This window comes from Pleurodeles waltl, chromosome 5 (genome assembly GCF_031143425.1).
Source record: "Pleurodeles waltl isolate 20211129_DDA chromosome 5, aPleWal1.hap1.20221129, whole genome shotgun sequence".
Taxonomy (NCBI): domain Eukaryota; kingdom Metazoa; phylum Chordata; class Amphibia; order Caudata; family Salamandridae; genus Pleurodeles; species Pleurodeles waltl.
In genome coordinates, this window is record NC_090444.1 from 261,744,012 (window position 1) to 261,769,291 (window position 25,280).

Consider the following 25,280-nt stretch of genomic DNA (forward strand, 5'->3'; position numbering starts at 1 on the left):
TCTGGCTCTGGTTATGTCCAGACTGGACTATGGTAATGACCTCTTGCTTAACTTGGACAAAAAATCTCTTAAAAAACTGCAGCCGATACAGAACACAGCTGCCAGATTAATATTGAATCTGCCACGATCTGCCTCCGCTAAGGATAGCCTTGGAAATCTTCATTGGCTTCCCATAGCCCAACGGATATCCTTTAAGGCTCTATGTATCTCTCATAAAGCCACGCACAGGATTGGGCCCAAGTATTTGACTACAAAACTCCAATGGCACCGATCTACACGGCTGCTGCGATCTGCTAGTACCTTTCTTATCCAGGTCCCCCGCACGAAGAAGGTAAAGTGGGGGGATAAAGCCTTCACTATAGCAGCCGCTAGGACTTGGAATTCTCTCCCGCTGGATCTTAGAAAAGAGCATAATTATCTTATCTTTAGGAAACGGGTTAAGACCTGGCTGTTTCCTCAATAGTCTTCTCCTTCTCTTCCACGGACATTGCTGTCTCTCCTTAGTCAGCGCTTCGATGCCCCCGGGCCGGAATGCGCTCTATAAATACCTCCATACATACATACATACATACATTTATGGAACGTGATTTATGCATTTGCTTTTAGGCTAATTAATTATATTGATTATCGATTGATTATTTCTGATGCTGATTAAGATTTACTTACAAAGAGATTTTAAATGAAGCTGTGAAACTCACATCAACTCTCACCATTGACTCCCAAAAGATTGAGATTGAAACGGTGATGTATAGTTGATTTGAATTGCAGCTTCTCGTTAATCTTATCTATGAACAAACATTTGCAATGCAAAAGTCTTGCATTTGCCTGGGTTAGAGCTATTGGCATTGTAAATTCATAACTGGACTTTTTTTGCCACATACATTGATGAATCCTGTCTCATAATTTTGTATTTTCCTACCATACAATTCCAGTGGTCCTGCATATAACTAAAGCACTTCCATTTACCTTCTTCCTCTATCTGCAGCAAAAAATTTAAATGTTGTCATTTAGCATCCTAATTTAATTCTGCCAGGCTAATCCCAATCGAATACAACTTTCACCACCCCACCATCAGAGTTGCTTGCAGGCTAATGCAGTTTCCCAAAAAAAGACACAAGACAGCCACAGAGGAGAAACAAACTAGAAGGGTCACTCAAACATATCAAGAGTGTTCAAACAGTCATTGTGTAATAAGGATGTTATGTTGGCCTGAATCATGGTCATAACTGTAATAAGGAGAGATTATTAAAACATATCCAATCATCATATAAAACGTTATCAGGAATAAACTTTTGGCATTCGACTGTAATGCTCAAAATAGCCCCCAGAGGGTACCATAACATAAATTATAATTTGTAAGAAACATGGTCATGTAACCATATTGTTAGACCCTGGAGGACATAACCCCATGAAAAAAACTGGAGAAAGGAATAGAGTGTAACCATATACTGAGCCCGAGAGGGCGCTTTTGGGGCCAGCAGGCCTCCTGCAATGATATTACAAAGTCTTTAAAACAAAACTTCTCCCAGCTGTAAAACAAACGTTCTAGCCATGAGAAAGCTTAAAAGGCACTGAATGGTGGTTGGGGTTATTATTCTGGAGTCCCCACTAACATAGTGTGGGGATCCAGTGATGATGTAGGCAGAAAGAGCACATTGTGGTGAATGTTTTGAATGTGGTCTCATTGTCCTAGGACCACCACAGGCTGAGTTATGAGCAAAATTGTTTTGTAAAAGTGATGTCCTGCAAACAATACGGGGTAAGTTTCCGTGACACAAATATTTTAGTAAGTTGATATCACTGTAATGCTTAGAACAACCCCTAGAGAACACCACACTGTAAATAGCATCTGGAAAAAACATGGTCATGTAACTATATGGTTAGCCCCTTGAAGGCGTAAACACACAAATATAGAATGGTAGAAAGTACTGCACTGTAACCATATATTTAGCTCCTACAGGACATATTGCACTAAACAATTTCAGGGCTGGCAGGCCTAGTGCAACAATATTACAAACAAGGCCCTTAAAACATGAACTACTCTCAGCTGTAAAACAAAAGTTCCAGCCATGAGAGCTTAACGGCTGGTTAAACTGAGGAGGGCAGTACCGTGTTTTCCAAGCAAAGGTTTCCCGAACTGCTTATGATAATATAATGGGACTAATGTGCAGACCCCAATCCTCTGATCCTACGTTCACTTCATGAGGTTTCCAGGGTTGTGATTTTGACATGCAAGTCAGCACTTCGATTGACTAGGTGTATCTGTAAGATCAAGCTGGAAACCTCTGTGGCAAGGCCATATCATGAGCAGAGTGCTTAACCAGGGGGATTTATATAGCCGGGCTCTCATAAGTAGTGTTTTCAAGACATATTAAGTGTTTTCAAGAGCTCCAGGGGAAGGTTGTGCTTCAGAAATCCCAGTTCTATAAATACTAGCAAAGTCAACATAAACTGTCACCCCATTGTGCCTCTTTATTTCAGATGCCAGAATATAACCACTAAAGGTGATAATCCTTATGGGTCCCATTAAGAAAGAGGGATATCACATGTTTATAAGTCCTTAGTTAGTAACTTCCCAGATCTATAAACCTATAAGCGCGGCTGAGGAAGAGATGGGAGACATAGGTGGGTCCCTTGGATGACAGCAACTGGAGGGATGAAAGAATGGCCCCTTGTGAGCTAGTCATATCATTGTGACTTCAACTCACATGGTTAAAATATTTACATATTGCTTACTTTACCCAGGAGAAGCTCTAGTGAGCACGGATGCATCCCTCACCCACTTGTTCTTTTTATCCAGTTGAAAAAGCTGAATTATTTCATATGGCATGGGCTGTCCCATTATAAAGAAATACTGAACTGTAATTTTTAATGTCCTTTTGCATATACTTGGGAGACCTGCAGAACCATCACTCCGAACTGCTTGGCTGGGTATCGTAGAGAATTTGGGAGGATGCTGAGGTGACCATGCCTTTGTTGGGATCAGACCAATGGTTGCTACGAGAGACATGCACACTACTGGAACTCTGCAGATCCCCCCACTCTTTGTTGAATGGGGCACTGTGATGGATTGGTGTGAGAAACAAGAGCCTAGCTATACTGAAAAAGGCTGCCGTCGTTAATATTGCAAAATCTGGGGGAAATGGTGGGACTACTATTGGCTTACATGATTGATGTGCTGTCCAGCAACATATGCCAACTGAATGACTCATTAGTGATTGCACAGTATTTATTGTTCTCTATTATAAAATCAATAAAAAGTTGTTTATAAAAAAACAGACATCTAATCAAGGATGCGAGTTATACAAAAGTCAGTTAAAGTGAGAACCTTTGTACAGTGATCCGCTGGTTTGTATCTTAATTCGTTTTCTATTAAAACCTACATACATGCAACATAGTTTCCTTTCTTATTAATGATCTTATGATATCGACAGTCGCGATGGGACAACGTGGTGTGGAGTGGGGGAGGATGGGAACAAAAGTACAAGTTACTTACCTTTGGTGACAAAATATCTGGTAGAGACATATTCTAGTTGCAGATTCCTTACCTTAGAATTTCTCCCAGGTGTCTAACTAGATCTGAGATTTTTCTTCGAGCAATACCCTTGCGTGTCGGTAGGTGGTGTCTGTCGATTCCACGGGCGTCGTAGTCGCCGTGATGACTTCAGGAGTAGTACATAGTCACTGCCCTTACCGACTTTCCACGCCAAAGAGCAGAGCTGCTAAGAACACTGAGATTGGTGCGCCAAGGCTAAGGACCTGAAAGGGGAAATCCCTGTCCCTAGAAATCAGTTCGCAAGCGGGGAGGATGGGCGGACAGTAAGGAATCTGCAACTAGAATGTCTCTACCAGATATTTCATTACAGAAGGTAAGTAACTTGTAAATCTGATATAGACTTCTAGTTGCAGATTCCTTACCTTAGAATAGATACCCAAGCAGTGCCATCCTCGGTGGTGGGCTGCGAACCAAGATCATACTAGGAAGTCCAGCAGGACCAAAGTAGCTGTCCCGACGGATCCGTCTGTCCAGACAGTAGTGCTTAGGAAACGTATGCAGGGACGCCCACGTAGCACCCATCGAGAGATGGTATGCTTTTGCACCGCCTTCCCTTTTTTCGCACCCACGTACCCAACGAAGAGTTGATCATCCACCCGGAAATCTTTAGTACGATGGAGGTAGAAAGCCAATGCTCTTTTTGGGTCCAGACTGTGGAGTCTCTCTTCCTCATGGGCAACCGTATCCCACTCAGAGTGGGTATAGCGGCCAAAAAGGCACGCGGTGTTCACAGACCGCAGCGCAAGACAGGAGGAAGAAAATAACTTCTTGCCAAACTGTTCCAGCCTTTTGGATTCCTTGTCCGGGGTGCGGAAGGGAATGCGCCTGAAGAAGATGAAGCCTGGATAACAAAACTGTCAGGCGTGGGGTGTTGGGAAAGGAATTTAGGGTCGTTCGGAGCGGGCCGATGGCGGCGTGCGATAGTCCTATTCACAGGAGCCCCTGTGTTGGGTTTGGACCAGGTACCCAAAAGGACATTTGTGAGGGCTTCATTAAATGGCAAAAGGGGTTCTGAAGTAGAAGCCCCAGGCTGAAGCACTTCCGTCAGAAGATTAGACCTGACCTCAATAGTGGGAAGCTCAAGACTAAGGACCTCAGATGCCCTATTGACCACCATACCATAAGTTGCTCCCTCCGCCGTAGTCACGGTAGGAGGAGACAGCCAGTCCATAGAAGGCTCATTCTGGTATTCATAAGGGTCCAGGGACCCCTCCAAAACCTCCCCATATTCGTAGCCATAAGAAAAAGGGTCACAATCTGAGCTGGGGTGAATAGGCCCCATCGAAGGCGGCGGCGGCCAATGCCGCTCCGACTGAGTCGTCGGGGATAGGAATTGGGTTGAGGTCAATAGTGGGCACTACCGACGTCGGGAGCGTCGACAATTGACCCGACGGCGGGCAAGGTCTCAAGGGTGTGACTGGCACCGGTGCAGATCTGCGCGTGGATACGGAGAGGACCACGGTGGCCGGAGCCGAAGTCGCCGGCATGGAACCCGAAGGCCCCTCAGCCAAACCCCTTGGGCTCGAAGGCGCCGTATCGGGGACGGACCACCCCAAAGATGAGGCGCATGGCCTCATAAAAATCTTTAAGCTGGGCGTGGGTCGCTTCGGCTCCAGGAAACTCGGGGAAGCGCGGAGCCGACCCAGACGCAGGCTCCGAGGATGGAGGCCTTGTGCGTGGACGCTCCTCCCGTGTCACGTCAGCCGAGCAACGGGGCAAAGTCGGAGAGCGTTGGGATCTCTTAGACTTCGTCTTCTTACACTGACCCAAGGATTTGTAAGAAGACGAGTGGTGATGACTCCGCGACCAGTCTCGAGACCTTCCTCTCAAGTGAGACTGTGACCTACCTGGAGTCGAGTGCCGGGCTGCCAGGAGCTTTAGGGACAGCTCCCTCAAAGCCTTTCGGGAGCATGGCCCGGCACTCGGGGCACGACTTTGGGTCGTGGTCGCACTCAAGACACCACAGACAAACCCGATGAGGATCTGTCACCGACTTCGTACGATGACAGTCCTTGCACACCATCGGGGACATCCTCAATGCATCAAATTTCACACAGAAGCTAGACAAAACGGTCGAATTTGGTAAAAAATAGACCAGGGTAGCTCTCCTCTGAATCAGCATGTGGCGCGGAAAGAAAAGAACTGACGTCACTGCGCAAGGGCGACGTCTATGTACTACTCCCGAAGTCATCACGCCGACTACGACGCCAACGACGCCCACGGAGTCGACCGACGCCACCTACCGATGCGCAAGGTTATTGCTCAAAGAAAAATCTCTGGATCTAGTGTGACGCCTGGGGGAAATTCTAAGGTAAGGAATCTGCAACTAGAAGTCTCTATCAGATAAACAATACAAAATAATTAATAAAAAAAAACCCTTACCTTGACCCCGCCAGACTGTCGCTCTTCTGGTCTCTGCTGCACTGCAGGCAGGCACACGCTTCCAGCCTGGCCAGCGGCCAATCCTGGCGCTGCCCTCATGCTGCTGGCAGCATGAAGGCAGCGTCAGGATCGGCCTGCGCGCCCTGGCTTTGCGCTCCCAGGCAGACTGGGAGCATGTGCCTGCTCTCTAGAACCCGGCAACACAGTGCTAGATTGGAGAGAGCTCAGTGGGCGGCCAAACACACATGAGCACTGAGGAGAGTGCACAGCACTCCCTTGTATGATTGTCATCCCCGCATGGCCCAGCCCTTTTAAAAATAAAACGATAATAAACACTGTTTTATTTTTAAAGTTTTGCAGCTGCTTCTGCTGGCGGGGGCAGCGCTCCTCTGTCACAGCGGAGGAGCTGCCATTGGATATCGACATGATAGAGGTTTTTGCGCTTTTTAACTAGCTTCAAACAGCAAAGGCTTAAAAGGGTGTTTTCTTTTACCCAACTCCTCTATTTCTTGGTGGCTTTTTCGTCGTTCTCCAGCGCCTAGATATGGGTTGTTCCATGATGTGAATATATTACAAATATAAATAAATAGGTTAAACAAAAGTTATATCACCTAATACATGTGGCAAATATAAAAGGGTGTGCATGAGTTTGCATCTTCCAATATGCACCTTAAGACTAAAATGTCTTGATCAGACGTTTTGCTTGAAGAACTCCATCATTACTGCAGTAATACTTTGCATACATTAAACAAAAACATGAAATCATCATGTTTTGAGACGAGATTTATGCTATTATGGACAGGGAGTCAAAGTACTTGACCTTCTGGCAAATAGATGTGCGGGGGCATTTCACTAACATGAATTGGTAAGGATTAGAAAGTTGATTTTGTTACTCACCATCGATTAAAAAACTTGAGAAACAGTTGAGGAGGCCGCACATACTTTTCCAAATAGGCGAATCACGATCATCCCGAAGAGCCTCCTGAACATTATTTTGAACTCTCTGCACCAAAATCATTGAAATCTTCACAGCCATTAACAAGTTGTGCATAACCTGTGTTTGAGCAATTCGATTCCCATTGAGAGTCCTTTGGAAATTATATAAAAAACAGTTACTATTATCCATAGGGTTTCTTTAAAAAACAATAACAAAAAGAAACTAACATTAAATATTAAAACAACAGAAACTATTATCAATGGCGGCTCACCTTTATGGGCATCGGGGCTCTGCACTCCTTGATTTTAGACATTGTTTGCGGTCTTGCAAAAAAAACACTTCAGCTGATAGCACTGTATACAATAGTAGATAGAGTCAACCCTTGCCCATGATTCGGTGGCCTTCCTGTCAATCATAGTTCTCTGCTTTTTATTAGGGGCTTTTCTCCCCATTCTCCATTTGTCCCTTTCCTGAAGCACAACTCTTTTTTCCTTGCTTCTGACTGCCTATGGTGTGTAGCCTTCCACTACTGATGCCACAGGACTGTTTTGTGATTTTTTTTCCTCAGTGTCATTGCTTATTTAACACCCCCCCCCCCACCCCAACACACTTTTCCTCTCTCTGCAGTTGTCATCGTCCTCCTCCCTAACCTGTCTTTTCCCCTCCAACTTCGGAATCATAATAATCCCATACCAGTCAGAAGGGAAGAGGTGATGGCCCATTCCAAGCCTCTATATAGGGGATGGGACTCATGAAGCAGAGTAGTGTCAGTCTGGGAAAGAAAGAGCCATGCGTTGCAAACCTTTTTCTGGACCATCAATATCACATAATGTACATTGTCAGTCATGCATTTGATGCATCTGTGGCTGCTCCTCTACCAGCGGATGTTTCTCTAAAGGCAGGAAAGGTGGTGAACTGCACTTCTTAACGCTGAACATCCCTGACTGTGTCATCAGTGACCTTGATGGATGCTACAAGTCCTTGAGTCTAACACCTTGGGTCTCCAGAGGAGTTGGAAAGGAATGTAATATAGGGTCTGATGTTTCCTGTTGCTGTGCCGTCTGGTCGTTCCTGTGAACACCATGCTGTTGGTGCAGTGCTCCAGCCCCCGTGCCATGCCTTTGGACCATTTTTACAGTGTGCCCACACAGCTCCTAAACCACCACATGTGCCACGCTTGTGTGCCATGCCCCAGTACAGTTTCCTATGTGCCTCTGTATCCCGTGGGCAGTGTCCCAGCACCCTCTGTCATACCTGTTTACTTTACTTTTTTTTTAATTTATTTTTTTAAGTGCAGCCACACAATCCTGTGGCCATGCCTATGTTTGCAGTGTAGTGCCAGCTACAGCCTCTCTCACCACCGATAGTGCTCACAGAGGCTTTTAAATGCAGTGCCTGTCTGCCACTCTGGTCACTGTCCCATGTGACTATGTGTATAGGTACTGTGCCACACACTGCACTTTCATGGTTTATGAAGTGCCCCTGCAGTCTCTTTGCCCCATTTCACTGCCTCAGAACCCCTAGTGAAGCACTTGTCCTGCCATTTTACTAAGTCTCTTGTATGGTGCCTCAAAAGACCCCCCACAATGCCTTTTATACTATGCCTGTGCCCCTAACTCCAAAGTGGTTCACAATAAACTCCCCTCCTCCCACCATGTAGCATCACAACTGATTCCTTTCTGAATTTCAACATCACTGTGCATTTTCATGCCTTTGCCAAGTCTACAGAGCCACCCATAGCTTCCTTCATTTGCAGTAACTTGTGTCCCCAGTGCATATACAGTTATTTTGTGGGCGCTCATCTCAGTGCCTCACACTCTTTGTGTAGTGTTACAAATGTATCACCAGCTCATGTTAGCCACCTCCATTTTAATGCCCCACAGTGCAGTGCCCATGGACAGGGTGGGTACATTGCATATCTCGTTCTCAACATGAAATCATTAAACCAGGACACAGAAACTGCCATCAATGAGTAAGAAAACCTATAGACATAGAAAGATGCAAACACATAAATGCACACACATATAAATAAACAGACATACATATGCTATCCCTATAGAAATTACAGATCCATTTTCTTACAGATATGTTCCAACACATATGAACATACCCCCTAAGATTTCTCTATACTTGCACACACATAGTTGTTTTCTTTTGTTGTTTTTTTGTTTTCTTTTTGCAATTTACTGTTTTAATGCCCTACCGCTGTGCATTATGTTGTTAGAATTGTACTCATGTAGGGAAGAACCAGCTCTTGGCTGATATTCTGTTGCTGAGAAGGCTTTAGTTGAACTTATTTTTGGTGGTAACAAATCCCACAGTTTAGCTGCCTGCATAGAGAAAGATGTTCCACCCATGCTTTTTTTCTTGTATAGTGAAAGTTTGAAACGGTATGCCAATTCTGGGAGCAGATTTCTTCCTTGAATGTACTGTGGGATTTTTTTCCTGATGAAAAGTGGCCCTTGTGGGAGATACAAAGCAGCTTGGGAGGGGCTCCTCTGTCAATTGGTAACCAGTTGAGTGCAATTAAGGGAGGCAAGATATAGGCTTGGGATTTTACATATAGTAGTAGTCTAGCACCAGAGTTATGAACTGTCTGTATTCTTCCCATGGTTGATAAAAGTGAGCTGTGATCTAGACCATTAGCATAATCTAGTTTTGGCAGGACAATAGATGTAGTTGCTTGTACCTCGTGGATTTATCCTAGATGTGGGAAGATGCACTGTAGTTTTCTGATGGGAAGAAAGCTTGATCAGGATAGCTTGTCTGCTAGGGATTTCATGGAGGACTTGGGGTCCAAGGTAACTCAAAGGTTTCTTACATCCCTGGATATTTTCATCAGGGTTCCTAAATTGTCAGGCCAGAAGCAGAAGGGTCATCATTTTTTCAGTCACCACAGATCAGTATTTCAGTTTGGAGGTATTGAATTTAAGGTGGCTCCATGCCATCCACTGGTCAGCGGCCCAAAGGGAAATGAAGATTTTGCAATTTCATTGTTATTTGGGCTTTCCAACTTAAGAAGTATCAGAGTGTCCTCTGCTCAGTTATAGCAGGTGAACTCTAAAACATTGATCATTTCCTGTGAGGATTTAATGTAGATGCTGAAAAGGATGGGTGAGCTAATAGAGTCTTGATGGAGTCCTACATTTATGATGTAGGGGTTTCAAGGAGAAATGAGAGGAAAGGATCACATTTATTCTATTGTGCAGTTAACATAGGATCCAAGTGAGAGCTGTACCCTGTATTCCCTGCTTCAGTGAGATTTAGGATTGAGGTTTATGAGTAAGGCTCCCAGTTTTCCATTTTTACACATTTTACACATCAATGCAGACAAAAAACAACGTGTTCCTTGTCTATTTTTAAAAGTGGAAAAATACAGAAAATTGAGCTTCTTGTGAGTGACTTTCCTGCCGTTCTTCATGAATTCCAGGCCAACAGCTGATTAGAAGACATCATATCTCTATACACAGACAATTTATTATTTTACATCAGGAATAGAGACCATACCCTAGGCCAGATACAAATTCTGGAGGATTCACGGAAGGTCTTTGGGTTGAAATCGACAAGTCTGCAAAGCCTGATGAAAGACATAGACTAGGATGCGCTGAGGATGGCATAGGCCCAACACACTTTCCAGCATCTGGGAGAAAATATATACACTGAACCAATAGACCTCCGAGATGGGAACCTTGAGGTTGCATTCTAGTGATTGCTTCAGCTGCCGATTATGCCACTTATAGCCCTTACAAAAAAGGTCATACTTCCTAGACTATTACACCTCTTTATAAGTTTGCCAGTCTGGAACCTGTAATGGTGGTTTAGGCGATTGGACCCATTATGATATCGGACAGTGGCGAGCAGACAGCTGCTCTCGAGACTCTTAAAAACACAACCACATCCGGTTGTTCCAGATTTTAAAGTTTACTCCTCGGTGGCTCAATTACAGTGGATAACATGGTGGCTGGATGGAGACGGTGTTGGTGAGATGAGTATCTTGGGGGGGGTGGGTTGAGTGAGAAACCCAACCAAGGGTCTTTAATAGCACTCTTGTTAGAAGGATCAACAAGCTTAAACAGGATAACTAAAGTGTTATAAATAGCCTTGAAGTATTGGAGAAAATGTGTTCTCTTTATTCCTTGGTGACACCATTGACTGGACTGCCACATGGTAGAGGCAACATTTCCTTTTTTAAGGCACACTGATTTGCACCGTGGGTATTGGCTGGACTTCTCACAGTGGGAGACTGTTAAATAAGCAGTGAAGTTATGCCCTAAAACCAGATGATCACAGATCATAATTTGTTGGGCAGTTCCTGACCCGTACATTTGCACGCCAATGGCATTCGGGCCAAAGCAACCACAGCAACATGAGATCTTTTATCACCTACTGTTATGAGCTGATATAAGACACTTGCTAACCTAGCTTTGTAGGGTTCGTAATGGTATGGTAAGGATAGACCTGCTGAAGCTCATGCATAGATGGAAAGCTGACCTTGGCCAAAAAGTATCAGAAAATGAATGGGGCAGGACGCTGCCTCACACACGACTGGTGTCCTGAAATACATAAATGAAATTCACACAGTTTAACTACTTACACCAAACTTACCTCCCCCCAAAGAAAATAGGCTACATCTTTGGAGGTGATCCTAGATTATGCCCTAGATGGTTTAATCTGTCAGAGGACTTTATCCATATGTTATGGTTTTGTCACTTGATACAGGGACACTGATAACGTGGTACTGGCTATTTGGGTGGGTACCTTGAGCTGGAACTAGAGCTGACTCCTCAGATATGTCTATTAGGCGGATTTAACCATCCAGCACCCAAAACAGCGGGTAATAAACTGACAGTCCTGGCACTTCCTCTGGCTAAAAAAATGAACAGCCAGAACCTGGAAGTTGATATCAGGCTAGAATATGGTAGAGGGCCTATGGAGATGCTGGACTAGAGCAGAGGATGGTCTATTGAGGGGAGAGGCATGCGGGTCATGCAGTCAACCCCTAAACTGAGATCTGGAGGGAAGTAACCCAGAGATTCATAGACTATTTTAACCCTCCCTCCCCCTCAGAGCTCAGATTGAGCCTCACCCGGGACCCGCAGATTTAGACCAGGACTTGGGGGAAGATAACCCCCCAGATCAAACTAGTTGCAGTCTCCCTGAACTACCCTTACTTGGCTCATCATCTCTTCTACTCATACAGCTGACATTACCCAGCCACACCATACCAGCTATACAACCCTTAACATAAATGGGAAGATACAACACTGTGTATGTTGACTGTTTGGTTTCAACTGTTTATCAGTTTTGAGAACTATTGCTCTGCAATAATAAGGCATGCAGTAGAAATATAAATGTTTATCATAACAGTAAATGTTATGTCATGTTTGTGCACTGTTAAAACAGGTACCAATAAAAAGTTTTTTTTTTTTTTTTTTAAAAGAGATGAGCAGATAAACATAATGCAGAGTTGAAAAATCAGGATGAGATTTTCTTAAATAGAGGCAAATGTTAACATATATTTGTGTAAAATGCTAATATTTGCCTGTGGGTGTAGTGTTTTGTTATAGTTGCCTGCTTAATGTGCTAAAACGCGACAGACATCAAAGTATGAGTGCATGATTAGCAATTAATTAAATGTAAAAATACTATTTTATGATGCCATTTATTTTTAAAACACAAGTTAAATTTGGATAAATACTAATAAGACTGCCAAAAATATATATGGATAAATACAGATAGAAATGTTAAAAAAACATAAATACCATAAAACCAGGAGTCCTAGTTATGATCCACTGTGTCTAAGGCAGCTGAATGGTCCAAGAGAAATAAGGCCCTAGCTCCATTCTAGTCTACTGTGTTTTTAAGGTTGTCTCATATGGGGATTAAGACTAACTCAGTGCCCTTTCCTGGACTGAATCTAGTTGGGAAGTTGCTAAAGTAATGAATTGTTAGATCTGCGTAAAGGCAGCTCTTTCTAAGTTTTCCTAGGAATTATCCCTTTTCTTAAAGGTCTGTAGTTGCCGGTATCTTGAGGTCCACGTTTTGTTTTCATTAATTATGGGCATAAGCATGCCTTTTATATGTCTTCTGGAGAAAAACCCTATCATTAAGGAGATGTTGGTCAGTGTTCCGCATGGAATAGCCACTGAAGTTGGTAGGAGAATTTATTTGGAAGATTTGCTCGGGACAAGAGCCAAAGGGGCAACAGGCAAACCTCCTCAGTTTCACAAGAACCAAAAATGCGGTTGAAGTAGTGCAGAGGATGTGTTAGCCTACCCATGAAGGAGTTTGTTGGAAAAGGGTTAGCATTGTGTGTCAACTATGAAGCCAATATTTCTGCTTTTGTTGTGTAAACTGTTACCAGTTTGTGACAAAATTCCTGCAAAATGAGTTGGGATCCTTCGGACTGAGGTTTGTTTCTTTTGAGCCAAGTTTTATAATTTGTTGTTTGATCTTTTTTTAGGTCTGCATTCATCCAAGAGTTGTGTTTTCTTTTGTTATGTTTAGCATTTTTTTAACTGAGTTTATTGTGTCCAAATCTATCTTGGAAGTATGTTGGGTTTCCAGGCCCTCCAAAATCAGCTTGTTACAAGGTCGACATGTAGTTTCAGGTGAACAGAGTTGCGCTATCTTGCTCTGGAAGGTAACCAGGTGGTGGTCTAGCCAAGTGACCAGAGTAACCTTCTGAAATGTGACTAGGTCTAGGTTGCCAAAAATGACATCTAATTTGTGTCCTTCAATGTGTGTGAGTTTGGCGAAGAGCTGTTGTAAGTTGAGCGTGTATACGCCAGTGAGGATTTTGGAGTAGGGTATATTAGGTTTGTCAAACCATACGCTGAGGTCACTAAGGATGCATAGGTTCAGTATTTGGCAAATAGGTTTGAAACTGTTTCTAGAAAGGTGTCTAGGAATGTACCATTGCTAGGTGATGGACTGTTAGGAAACAGAAAGTTATAGGAACGGTTTGGGCTATACCTTGTGAGGGAAAGTCCTCCACTTTGGTAAGAGTTGTTTCCTCAACTAGGACAGCTAAACTGCCTCCTCTTTTGTCTATACAATTTAGTTTAACAGTTTGAGAGCCTGGTGGAACAGCTTCATGCAATACTGAGCCCATGTCTTCAACCCAGCAATGATTCAACTATAAAGAGCAAGTCAGGTTCTGTGTCTGCCAATAGTTGAAGATGCAGTACTTGTTCTTGTACATAAAACAAACAATTATGGAGATGGTGTGGTTTTGTGCTATGGTAAAGTGAGTATTGTCATTGTTGGTTGACGAAGTTGTGCTCTTGGTGATAGCATTTGCTGTAACAGGAAAGAAATTGAGGTTTTTTGGGGGGTATTGTTCTTCTCAACCAACAGGCTTGAAAGGTATTTTGTACGGTCTGTGTGTGGGTGATGAAACTGGGTGAAATTGAGGTGATAGTCAGTGGAGTTGTCTTTAAAAAGCGCTGCTGAATGCTAGACAAGGGGAAGTGAAGTCACAAAGACTGATGAAAAGTGGCTTTCTTTTGTGTTTTTGGAAGGTGGAAGGAGTATGGCATAGAGGTGGTGTAGAAATATGAAGGTCTGGTTTTATGGCTCTGAATTCTGCAACGGATAATAACATGGTTGTGAGTCCTACTGTTGTGTATTTTTAGATTGAGTGGTTAGTGTCTTTTTTGTTTGAAAACTCTAAGATAAAGATGGGAGAGAACATGTGTAATCTGTGTTGACATTAGCTGCACAGTGGATGTGTGTTAGCATATTGAGATGAAAGGGAGTTTAATAATGTCTTTCCTGTTTTATATAGGAAGGTGGTGCAGTGTTTGGGTTTATTTTTCGTAGTTTACTTTTTATTAGTGGGTAGGAGTGTTGAAATCATGTTATCCTGAGATTTGGGTGGTAAGAAGAGGGGGCTTCTGTAGGGGTAGGTTATAATAAGAGGTTTTTGAGAACAGGCAAGGAGCTGCCATTGGTTAACTGAAGGATCTAGTAAGAAAAGGAAATATGGATATTTATTGTGAGCGGTAGGTGCATATTGGGGATAGTTGTTTTCAATTTGGTTTTACCACAGGGTTTTGGTTTGTGTAGCAATGAAACAGTCCTTGTATGTATATCGGGGTAGAGGGACATGTAGGAGATTTTGTAGAGCTGGGTATTGTTTTGTGTTGAGGGTTTGCTGGGATGACCTTGTTTGCTGAGACTGGCAGATGTTTGTTGAGAGATTGTGTGGATATTACATGTTGTGGATATGTCCGGTTTGATGTGAATAGATATTTAAATAGGCCCCATTTCTGGCCCCTACAAGGCCCAAACAAGGATGTTGCTCCTGTCGTGTCCAACCTTTGGCTCGGTGCCTGGACTGACATACCCTGGGGGGAGAGCTAGTACAGGCTGGTGGTGACGTCAAGTATTCCCCTCTCAGGCACCTAGGCTCAACTGAAGACCCAGCCTCATGGTTGACCAGCAACAAACAAATGCATGCAGCTAGAGATAGGGTGTGTTCAAAGTTCTAATCCACAACTTGCATTTGGAAGAGCAGGCAGGCAGGGATACTGGAGTTGAGGATGAGGAGAGGGGAACCAGGAAGGCACAACAACTGGGTCTTGCAGCAGTAAAGATTAGTAAATGGCAGGTAGAATTGCCCAAAATTCACAGACATTTACAGTTAACAGTAGCAACATTTCCATAAAAAGCTGATATCCCTTCCTATTGGGCTTATAAGCAGATTCAGGTAGCCAGCCTGGCCTATGAGAGGAGGGGCAAGGGGGCAAATAGCAGGTTTGATTAAGGCAAGATTGTGAGTAGGAGTAAAAAGTGTTCTTCTTACTTCTAGTGTTCACAGGCTAAACTAAGGGAGTTGGTCTTGAACACCGCAGGGTAGATCTGGTGAAGAAGGAGGCAGGGTTGTCAGAACCCCTTTCAGAAGGCCACAGGGCAAGCAGCAGTTACTTCTGATGTCCTGGGGCCCGGCCTACTATGGATCCTGCTCTACTGGGCCAAGTACACCATCTGCACTTGACTCTCAGTGGTGGCTGTGGTTGAGCAGTAAAGGCTTCCTCGGAGCGGGGGGAGTGGGGTTAGATACAGGCAGGTATACACGACATAACTCAAAGATCAAACAGTAGGAGCAATAAATCAACATCCAGCCAAATAACTGCTTTTATAACAAAAGTTGGATATTATTTCTAACTCTACACGTGCACCGCTGTACGACATTCAGAAGTAACAACACAATCCCCCATGAGGTCATGGTCCCTGTTCCAACCTCCTTTGGGTAATGTGTCTAAAAGTAATTCTCCTTTCACCGCTGGCCGCATCAGGGTTTGTGGTACATTAGGGCAGACTATAGACTTCCCTTTTGACTCTTCGGGATTTCAGTCAAAAATGTCTATGTTGCCACAGTACCTTTAGAAGTGAATCCCCCAGGGTCCCAAAGGACCTAGTTCAAGTCTCACCCGCTACGGCAACACGGAAGGTTTTGGTATTACAGCGGGTGCTCAGAGAAGTCAGGCTGCTCACTGTACACTTCGCAGAGTCGCGCGGGGGCAGGTTTTTCTCTGGAGTGGAGCAGCTTCTCTCCCCACTGATGGGAGCAGCTTCCAGCCCACAGCGATGCACTAAGACAATTTCTCCCCGGTGGGGCATTCAGTCTTTCTGCTCCCGGCTGGAGACAAGCAAGGACGTGTTGTCCTCTTCAGCGCCCTCCTGGTCCATAGGGGGCAGCCAGGGCAGATCCATTAGAGTCTGGGTCTTTGAAGTTTTATGTTGCGGTTCTGCTTGTTTTGAAGTGGGCATGCCTCCTTTTTATCTTTCTTCATGCAAAAGGTCTGCCACAGCAAGCACGGCTCTTAAGATGATTATCCACAATACAATTAATGGTAGTGTCCACAGTTTACACCTGGATATCAGCCACAGTGATGTGTGCCTCAAAAGGTTAATCCTAAACGCCACAGCCCTACCCCTTACAATTCTCTTATCATCTACCTTCATGGCCCCTTCTTTGTCACTTTGTTACTGAATCAAAGTGCAGTCTTTTGAAAAAGAAGTCTCTTCCTTTTCCCTCTAGGATGTCCCCACCCAGCTCACAGGAAGGCAGCAATTCAAAAATCTGTCTGGGAGGGCATCCTCTCCTACTCATGTCTTTACCAGGCAGAATTGGGCTTCCCAAAATGGAACCCAGGGTCCTCCATGTAACGTACCATTACATGTCCCCCTGCATCCAGCACACACACTCAGTCTGTGCTCACTGTTCAGCACTGAAGCTTTTCTATATTTAACCAGGTTGGGTTCTTTAGAAACACACAAACACTGCTAGTGCACTCACTATGTGCGCCCTGCACAACACTTCACCCTTCTCATTGTACACCACGCAAGCATACATACTCAGCACATGCTTTATCTATACATGCACTGCACAGCACTTCATCACTCATGCAACTTATTCCCCTCAGCATATTACATCCGGTACAAGTACTAACCACACATCCACTGCACATTACTGCTTTGTTCTTGTACTGTAACCTTCTCAGGCACACATACAACTAACACAAAGTCACTAAGCCTGCACTATGCAGCATACCACAACTCACCTGATATAGACCAAATGTGAGTTAAGAGCACAGCAGCAGAACTTTTAAGGTGGTGAGTGAGCCTGTAGGCCTCATTCCAGTAACACAGGGAAAAAAGGTCCTATTCCCTACTAATGGTCACAACACAGTATGCTGCTGCCACCACACTCATGCTGCCTAACTCTTGATGAATGTGGTAGCCTTCCACCACTATGAAGGTAGCACATTGGGCATCCCTCCCAGTCAAACAAGACCGCAATCTGCAAGACAGGCCTACGTCATGGCACACATGCATGATCTGTGTTTCCCTATGACAAAGGAATCAGCATTAGGGATTCAGACAACAGTACAGTTGGGCACTCCAGGCAGGGGTACACATATTTTACCTTGTAAACGACTTTTTCATCCAAAAGGGGTCATGTGATACAGTTCCAAATAATGAAACAGTGGAGTCAAGGCAAGTGGATAGAGGAGGTGTAACCTGGGAAGTAGGGTCTTGAGAGTTGTATCACAATGAAAAAAGATGCCAAGTGAAAGAACGAATGAAAGGATAAGTTGGGATGTATAATAAGATAGGTTTGTACACTACATCACTACATTCAGTGCACCTCCCTCTCATTGGCACCTAATCTGGATCCTCATTTTTAAAATGGGAAGCCTTCCGCCCACGAGCTAAGACAATAATTCTTCAATTTCAAAACAAGTGCAGAGAGGTCAGAAGCAGAGCAGCTGCAGTCACTCCTGACATTGCACCTCTCATGGCTATGTGACACTGCAAAGTCATACACTGACAGACTCTTGACATGGCCAAGATGCTGGCATGTGCTACTCCACCCGTTAGCGAGTCATCCTTAGAATGGTGACCAGGCACACAAAGGCCTATCTCTTCCCGCCTACCTGAGCTCTGTAACCTGGATTTTCCAAGTCCCTCCTCACTATAGCCCACCTTGAATCAGGGCATTTAGGTGTGAAAACAAGTGGCATGCAGAGCAGCGCAGCTGGCCCTGCGTCCAACATTAGTAAATGAGGCAGCCTGAGCTGTCGCATGACCCCGACATAGGACTCATACAATACCCAGCTGCCCTGAGAGCGGCTCCTTCAGCCTCAATAAACAGTTCATCCCAGTCTCCTGTGCCCCAACCTTATAAATCAGAAAAAAGAACAGGACACCCATCCACTTTAAGAGGCTATTTGGCATGGAAGGCTGCTAACAAGGTAAATCTGCCGAGATTGACATTTACAAATCTTTGATGCATCCTTAGACTAGCAGGTTTCCGTTTAAAGATGTTTGCTACTGATACAGCGTTTCAAAATACAATAAGGAGTGTGATGGGTAACCTTACCAGTCAACCAGTTAGCCCAGTTATTTAAAGCATTATAATAACATCTCTAAAACATTGCGAAAGAGGTGCCCAGAACACACATTGAGATGTTTAATGCAAAAAGTTGTCTTCCAACTTAGAGTACTTGCCTATTTTGGTCTTGCAATGTACGAAGGACCCCTTGCAAATACTGTAAAACTGAAGTCAAAAGAGAAACAAAATGTAAGCTTTACACACATTGTTCAAATATATGTGTTCACAAGGTAGGAGATTAAACAGATTTGATAAAGACTCATCTTAAAGAAAAACAAATTCAGTTTTTTCTTTTAAGTGAAAGGTGAACAATTACTCAGCTTGCCTACCTGGAATTTACTGAAAGCAATGAATTTTGTTTTTAGTTCATGGTTACATTAAGAGTTTGTCTGCTGGAGTAGTGCAGGGGTGAGGGTTAACTTATAGCGAGGTGTCACAGGACTGAGACACGGGATGGGAAACCTTGCAGACAAAATGTTTATAAAGACAGATAACAGACAGAGCAGCACAAACAGACCAGGAAGAATGCCAGAGATTAAATAGCAAAGTTGCACATACATGCAGCATACAGATCAGCTAGAAGAGTGGGCAGATTGGAGAGGCACACAGAAACGTCATTATTCAACATGGAACTGGGAGCAAATGAAGCTGGTGGAATAGGTAAGTGAAGGTCCACAGATCAGGAATCAGCAAGAGGATGTGGGCAAGCTATGAGGCCCAAAGTCGAATTTTCTTTTCTCTTGCAATCGCCTTTGCTTCACCAGTTATTTTACAGGGACCAGGAAGACTATTATCCAATTGTACAGTTGGCCTTGACACCTCTGGACTAATTTAAGAAGCAGCTTTTATCCGGGACTCCAAAATCGTGTTAATTGTACCACTGTTGCATTCTATTTTCAGTTACTCCAATATATGTTTTTAAAACATATAGCTCTGGCATGTTTACTCTGGGCTAGTACAGCGATTGCCCTTTTCTGTGCATACAATATGCTATATCACTGTACTATTACTCAACATAATTTCAAAAACATATATAAAGACAAACAAATACTTCCGCTGCATACATCAGAAATGTATCTTTATTAACTTACCCTCCATAAATATGTCAGTCACACATGTGAAACCTGTTGAAAAATACAACATGAAAAAATTAACTCTATAATAACTGTTCAATGTTTTACAAGCATCAGAGAACAAAAACATGTCAATTCAATAATGTTGTGTTAAGGTCAGGCGGTCAGCAAAGCGCGTGGTCGCGGCCCCAAGCAAAGGCAGCGAGTCCTATTCTTCGGCGGTAAAGTGGGCCCCCACCTTTCAGCACCGTTCCGCCAACCACACCATCAGTCACCGGTGCATTCGCAGCCCGGTCTCAGCTAGCACTTCCAAGCCAACAGAGGAGCGGTGAGGGTCTGCTACTGCTGGTCGTGAACGTGCACACCCCCCCCTACCCCCCAAAACTACCTTTAAAGCATATTTTATCCTTCAACCAGAAGAAATAAACATATTTGCATTACACTTGTGCAAGACCGTTTCGGTGCCCCAAACTGATTAAAAAAAAAACAGAACCATCACAGGAATATAAGCGGGAGCAAACAAACTAAGCAATTCTTATCCCCAAGAACAAAATCATAAAATGCATTAAAGATGCTTACAGTTTCTTTATGAAATAAAACAAAAGGACTCTTTAATGCATTTTATGATTTTGTTGTTGTGGAAAGATGGGAAAAAAATCCTAAAGTACTGGTTACCAAGAGGGAAATCTGTTTTGGGCAGACTGCTGTGGGTAACACTGTAGAAAACGACAGACCATCTGCCTCTTAAGTTAAACTTATCAGTGAGAACCCTTTTTATTCCTGCAGGAGCTCATCGCTTAATTTCAAATATATACTTGATCCTCTCTCTCAACTATGCAAAAACATCAGTAACACTTATTGTAAGGAAATGCATCCTTGGCATGGTTACCCCCTGACTTTTTGCATTTGCTGATGCTATGTTTTGATTTGATTTGAAAGTGTGCTGAGGCCTGCTAACCAGGCCCCAGGACCAGTGTTCTTTCCCTAACCTGTACTTTTTTTTCACAATTGGCACACCCTGGCATCCAGGTAAGTCCCCTGTAACTGGTACCCCTGGTACCAAGGGCCCTGATGCCAGGGAAGGTCTCTAAGGGCTGCAGCATATCTTATGCCACCCTGGGGACCCCTCACTCAGCACAGACACACTGCTTGCCAGCTTGTGTGTGCTGGTGAGGACAAAACGAGTAAGTCGACATGGCACTCCCCTCAGGGTGCCATGCCAACCTCACACTGCCTATGCAGTATAGATAAGTCACCCCTCTAGCAGGCCTTACAGCCCTAAGGCAGAGTGCACTAAACCATGGGTGAGGGTACCAGTGCATGAGCACTGTGCCCCTACAGTGTCTAAGCCAAACCTTAGACATTGTAAGTGCAGGGTAGCCCTAAGAGTCTATGGTCTGGAAGTCTGTCAAACACGAACTCCACAGCACCATAATGGCTACACTGAAAACTGGGAAGTTTGGTATCAAACTTCTCAGCACAATAAATGCACACTGATGCCAGTGTACATTTTATTGTAAAAAAAAAAATACACCCCAGAGGGCAGCTTAGAGGTGCCCCCTGAAACCTTAACCAACTACCTGTGTAGGCTGACTGGTTTTAGCAGCCTGCCACACTCGAGAAATGTTGCTGGCCACATGGGGAGAGTGCCTTTGTCACTCTGTGGCTAGTAACAAAGCCTGCACTGGGTGGAGATGCTTATCACCTCCCCCTTAAAGGAGCTGTAACACCTGGCGGTGAGCCTCAAAGGCTCACCCCCTTTGTTCCAGCACCACAGGGCATTCCAGCTAGTGGAATTGCCCGCCCCCTCCGGCCACGGCCGCACTTTTGGCGGCAAGGCCGGAGGAGATAATGAGAAAAACAAGGAGGAGTCACTGACCAGTCAGGACAGCCCCTAAGGCAACCTGAGCTGAAGTGACTCTGACTTTTAGGAATCCTCCATCTTGCGGATGGAGGATCCCCCCAATAGGGATAGGAATGTGACCCCCTACCCTTGGGAGGAGGCACAAAGAGGGTGTAGTCACCCTCAGGGCTAGTAGCCATTGGCTACTGCCCTCCCTGACCTAAACACACCCCTAAATTCTGTATTTAGGGGCTCCCCAGAACCTAGGAACTCAGATTCCTGCAACCTAAGAAGAAGAGGACTGCTGAGCTGAAAAACCCTGCAGAGAAGACGGAGACACCAACTGCTTTGGCCCCAGCCCTACCGGCCTGTCTCACCCCTTCGGAAGAAAACTGCTCCAGCGACGCTTTCCCCAGGACCAGCGACCTCTGAATCCTCAGAGGACTGCCCTGCTCTAAAAGGACCAAGAAACTCCAGAGAACAGCGGCCCTGTTCACCCAAGACTGCAACTTTGTTTCCAAAGAAGCAACTTAAAGACAACAGCATTTCCCGCCAGAAGCGTGAGACTTGCAACTCTGCACCCGACGACCCCGACTCGACTGGTGGAGAAACAACACTTCAGGGAGGGCTCCCCGGCGACTCCGAGACTGTGAGTAACCAAAGTTGTCCCCCCTGAGCCCCCACAGCGACGCCTGCAGAGGGAATCCCAAGGCTCCCCCTGACCGCGACTGCCTGACTCCCAGATCCCGACGCCTGGAAAAGACCCTGCACCGCAGCCCCCAGGACCTGAAGGATCGGAACTCCAGTGCAGGAGTGACCCCCAGGAGGCCCTCTCCCTTGCCCAGGTGGTGGCTACCCCAAGGAGCCCACCCCTTGCCTGCCTGCATTGCTGAAGAGACCCCTTGGTCTCCCATTGATTCCAATTGAAAACCAGACGTGTTTGCACACTGCACCCGGCCGCCCCCGTGCTGCTGAGGGTGTACTTTCTGTGCTAACTTGTGTCCCCCCCGGTGCCCTACAAAACCCCCCTGGTCTGCCCTCCGAAGATGCGGGTACTTACCTGCTGGCAGACTGGAACCGGGGCACCCCCTTCTCCATTGAAGCCTAAGTGTTTTGGGCACCACTTTGAACTCTGCACCTGACCGGCCCTGAGCTGCTGGTGTGGTAACTTTGGGGTTGCTCTGAACCCCCAACGGTGGGCTACCTTGGACCCAAACTTGAACCCCGCAGGTGGTTTACCTACCTGCAAGAACTAACAATTACTTACCTCCCCTAGGAACTGTGAAAATTGCACTGTGTCTAGTTTTAAAATAGCTATATGTGTTTTATCTGAAAAGTATATATGCTATTGTGATTATTCAAAGTTCCTAAAGTACTTACCTGCAATACCTTTCAAATTAGATATTACATGTAAAATTTGAACCTGTGGTTCTTAAAATAAACTAAGAAAATATATTTTTCTATACAAAAACCTATTGGCCTGGAATTGTCTCTGAGTGTGTGTTCCTCATTTATTGCCTGTGTGTGTACAACAAATGCTTAACACTACTCCTTTGATAAGCCTACTGCTTGACCACACTACCACAAAACAGAGCATTAGTATTATCTCTTTTTGCCACTATCTTACCTCTAAGGGGAACCCTTGGACTCTGTGCATACTATTCCTTACTTTGAAATAGTGCATACAGAGCCCACTTCTTACACTTATCAACTAATAGAGTTCTGACTTTAGCATGGAAGTAGATGACAGCTCTTGGGATGAATATTCATAAGGATACCAAAGTCACATGTATTGTTTTGAGTGAAAGGAACCAAGTTTTGAAAAAGAATCCCATCTTCAATGGAGAAAGTCAGGTATGCTGTGTAATCATATGCATACATTGTGTAAGAGCCTCAGAAAGAAATAACGTTGGAATAGGTCCTAACAACAATTTGAACTATAGCTGAAGTGCTGAGTCCCATATAATCTACAATACGTGCATTTCGGTGCTCCTGGCCCACAAATGTACCTTCTAATATCAACCTGTGAACAGCTTACAACTAAATGTCTATTTGCAGACAATCCATTTATTTCTTTGCAGGTATAAGGTCTCTAGCTTAGAAACTTGGTTTGTTTAAGTCTGAATTATGGACTATGTCCTAGAAAAAGTCTCTTAAAAGATCAAGGACAACCTCGAAATATATTATGGCTTCCGGTACTCATTCCTGGATAACACTGAAAACATAAAATGGACTAAAATGAAGGACCTGAAAGTTTTACGTTTTTTATTTAATGTGCAACGTGACACTGGGGCATGGTAGAAAGGGTGATACAAACAACGTTTGTATTCAGTCTTCAGTTCCAATTCACAAAAACTTTTATCCATGGGGAGGAGCAATTTCTGTAAAAACTAAGCAAATATTCCGGTGGTCATCTGTGTTTTAATGTATGTGGATGAGCTCAGGTTAATTGAAATTAAAATAAATGTCATGAAGTTACTTGGGCAACAATGATACAGCAACCGTATAAGGAACTTTATGCATAAACATTTAATATATGACCAAAGCTATAGCTTAAACCGTTATTAATTACTGTGGCGTATGCCATGCTAATGTTAACATGTTTTACTTAAAAAGTATTAAATTAGCTATCATTAAAGATTCAGTTATTCTTGATAATATGTGGGGGGTGTATGCCACTGTGCCCAGAAAACAGCAATATAAACTATGTGCAAAGAAGCAAACCTCTACAATTATTATTTACACCAACTGCTGATTTCATGGTTTTGAAATAGACAATGATTCACTGACAATTTTTCCAAATAATTAAAACAGCAGTGCAGTACTGCTTTAGCATTTATAGTAAAATCTGTAAAATGTTATTTGGAGCAAATAAATCCAATATCGCAGGCAGTAGTATCCATTTAAAAACAGCCACACTGTTGTGGCAATTTGAGTCACCTCTGGCTAAATTACCATTTCTAATATCATAGATATGTAAAAATGTCCATATGAAGTTTGAGCATGAAGTTACCATTTCAAAAACCTTTGTAGAAAATCAAGAAAAACATGCATATACAAAGACAGCACCGAAACATTTCAACAGCAGTCTTTGAGCTTGAGGAAATAAACTCTTCATCCATACTGCACTACCAGTCTTTCTCACAGAGCATACCGAATAACAGGGGAAACCAACAAAGCAAATTTAGGATTCCCTTATAAAGAAATCATCATTAGGAAAAGATACTGACAGAATGAACAATTAATCAATAATGTGGCAAAATTTATAATTTTAATTAGTTGTCGAGTATTCAAATCCACATCAGCCTCAGTGTTTCATTCAGGAAAAAAGTTGTGCTTCTAGCTTGTTATGTTGAATGGGTGTCATTGCAGTGAATACACACACTCTCAGCATGCCAGCAGCCAGGGCACCATCAGACAGCAGACTAAGAAGTGCAAGTTTACAAACAAGATAGCAGAACTTTTCCATCGATGCACACAGGATGGAACAACATTCCTGTATCCTACAGGACCGCCGCACGCTGCTCCAATTTAGGAAAGAGTTGAAGACTCACCTCTATAAAGAATAGTACATAACAATGCAT

General features: G+C 44.0%; 1 protein-coding gene across 4 annotated transcripts in view; it reads right to left on the minus strand.

Annotated features, from left to right (window-relative positions):
- Positions 1–25,280, minus strand: part of THADA (THADA armadillo repeat containing) — a 1,551,972-nt gene that overhangs the window by 1,418,220 nt on the left and 108,472 nt on the right. For all 4 annotated transcript variants that reach the window (XM_069233992.1, XM_069233989.1, XM_069233988.1 and 1 more), the window contains exons 7-9: positions 19,872–19,904; positions 18,897–18,945; positions 6,836–7,026 (exon numbers count right to left, since the gene is read on the minus strand). In XM_069233992.1, the coding sequence (XP_069090093.1) occupies positions 6,836–7,026; positions 18,897–18,945; positions 19,872–19,904 (273 nt within the window). The remainder of the gene's footprint in view (positions 1–6,835; positions 7,027–18,896; positions 18,946–19,871; positions 19,905–25,280) is intronic.